The sequence below is a fragment of the Wickerhamomyces anomalus genome (genome assembly GCF_001661255.1).
Source record: "Wickerhamomyces anomalus NRRL Y-366-8 unplaced genomic scaffold WICANscaffold_11, whole genome shotgun sequence".
NCBI classification, from domain to species: domain Eukaryota; kingdom Fungi; phylum Ascomycota; class Saccharomycetes; order Phaffomycetales; family Wickerhamomycetaceae; genus Hansenula; species Hansenula anomala.
Genome location: NW_017567120.1, coordinates 1 through 2,095, shown reverse-complemented (window position 1 = coordinate 2,095; position 2,095 = coordinate 1). Strand labels below are relative to the sequence as shown.

Sequence of the window (2,095 nt, the reverse complement as noted above, 5' to 3'; positions counted from 1 at the left end):
TGGTTCAATATGGAGAAGCCATCAAACCAATAAGATGGTTGAAAATGGCATTTGGTGAGAACGAAAAACATACTGGTCTTCCTGGGTATCCTGTTAGTAGAATTGGTGCTATTTGGAAAATAAGAGAGGCATTGAACAAAGCACGAAATTTGGTTAAAAGACAAGATGAATGGTGTTCCAAGCCAAAAACTTGGGCAACTGAGAAATATCCAACTGATTTTGAGCTTGAAACTCTTGCGAGTCTGCTTCGCGGTGACTTCAACTTGAATATACACCTATATGAAGCCTATGATTTTGAATCCTTGATCAGAGTTGCTGATGAATTCAACTTTAAAATAAACTCTTTTCATCATGCGTTGTCTAGTTGGAAAGTTACAAAGCTTTTGAAATCACACAATTCAACAGTTGCTATCTTCTCAGATGAATGGGGTGGCAAGAAGGAACAATATGATGGAACTGTTTATGCGCCAAAGTTGTTAGAACAACATGATGTTCCTGTTGCTATCAAGACCGACCACCCAGCTTTACCAGGTCAACAACTACTCTATTTTGCACAAATAGCTCACAATTATGGATTATCAGCAAAAGCCACTATCGCGTCAATAACTTCAGTTCCTGCAACCTCAATGGGTCTCTCCCATAGAATTGGATATGTTCGTAAAGGTTATGATGCAGATATTGTTATATGGGATAGACATCCATTAGAACTTGGTACATATCCATTGGAAGTTATAATTGATGGTGAACCTACATTGAATTGGAAAAACATTGAAAGACCATTAAGACCATCAATTAACCGTCATCAAAGACAACAAAAGGAACCTGATTTTTGCCCTGGCGCTATTGGTTCACAGAATATAATTGTCAAAGGAATTAAGAAGTCATATTTTGGTGATAAGACTAGTGATCTCACTGCTGTGATAAGAAATGGGAGTTTAGTATGTATTGATCAAACTTGTACTGACCAGATTGATCATATAAATCATTATGATGTACTTCATGTTCATGATGGTTATTTACTACCAGGAGTTACTTCAACAGCGGAAGGTTTAGGTTTAATAGAAATGAACTTAGAACCTAGTACATCTGATGGTGATAATAAAGATGGATTTGTTTATGCAGCCGATGGTCTCAAGCTTGATGGATTGATGATTGAAAGGTTGAGCAGAATTGGGATAAGTCAAGGTATTGTTGCACCAATGGGCAAAACATTTATAAAAGGATACAGCTGTCACTTCAAACTAAAAGCTGATAACATATCCGCAGCTATTTTGAACTCAAAAGTCGCACTCCACTTCAACATTGGTCATGATTCAAAGTCAAATGATTTTCCCACAATTTCGTCACAGATTGGATATATCAGAGTTTTTTTGCAACAACATCAAAATGAAACACCTATTGCAATCCATACACATAACAAAGCGATTATTGAGCAAATAATTCGTTTGAAGAATGAGTTTCCTTCACAAACATTCATTATAGTTGGTGGACAAGAAGCTTATATGATAGCAGACCAAATCTCCAGAGCAAAAATTAGTATCGTTTTATCACCATGGAGATGTACAGCTAAATTTTGGGAAAACAGACATTGCTCACCAAATATGCCATTAAGTGAATCATCTATCGAAATTTTATACAAGGCTGGTGTTCAATTTTCAATCGCGTATGATGAAGCTACAAACCTCAGAAGAATATTTTGGGAGGTTGGGTCTGCCGCTAAATCCATTGAATCAACCAATTTTACATTTGTGGAAACAGTTAATTTAATAACAAGTGTCGAAGAGATATTTGGCATTGAACAAAACAAAAACCTGTTAATTTTTGAACATAATCCATTTGAATTTGGTGCCAATATTGCGTTGAGTGTCGAAGACGGTAGAGTGGAGCGTTGTTACCCAAATGTTGAGGAGATTTTACATGGCAATTTATTATTTTAATATACATCTATTCATTCATATGAATCAGCATTTCTAATAAATTGATGGTAAAATACAACACCTTCGATGTGAGCATCAAGTTGAACTCGTTCATCAATAGCATGTGCATTTAGTCTCTTTTCTTGTTGAATGGGAGTGAAACGGTAAATATTTTCTGA

General features: G+C 35.8%; 1 protein-coding gene across 1 annotated transcript; it reads left to right on the top strand.

The window, feature by feature from the left end:
* Positions 1 to 1,064: 1,064 nt before the first annotated feature.
* On the top strand, positions 1,065 to 1,937 carry WICANDRAFT_37105 (uncharacterized protein; the record flags this gene model as incomplete). The annotated part of the gene is made up of 1 exon (XM_019182517.1): positions 1,065 to 1,937. One exon carries the CDS (start codon positions 1,065 to 1,067, stop codon positions 1,935 to 1,937), a length of 873 nt encoding a protein of 290 aa, XP_019035883.1.
* Positions 1,938 to 2,095: the final 158 nt, after the last annotated feature.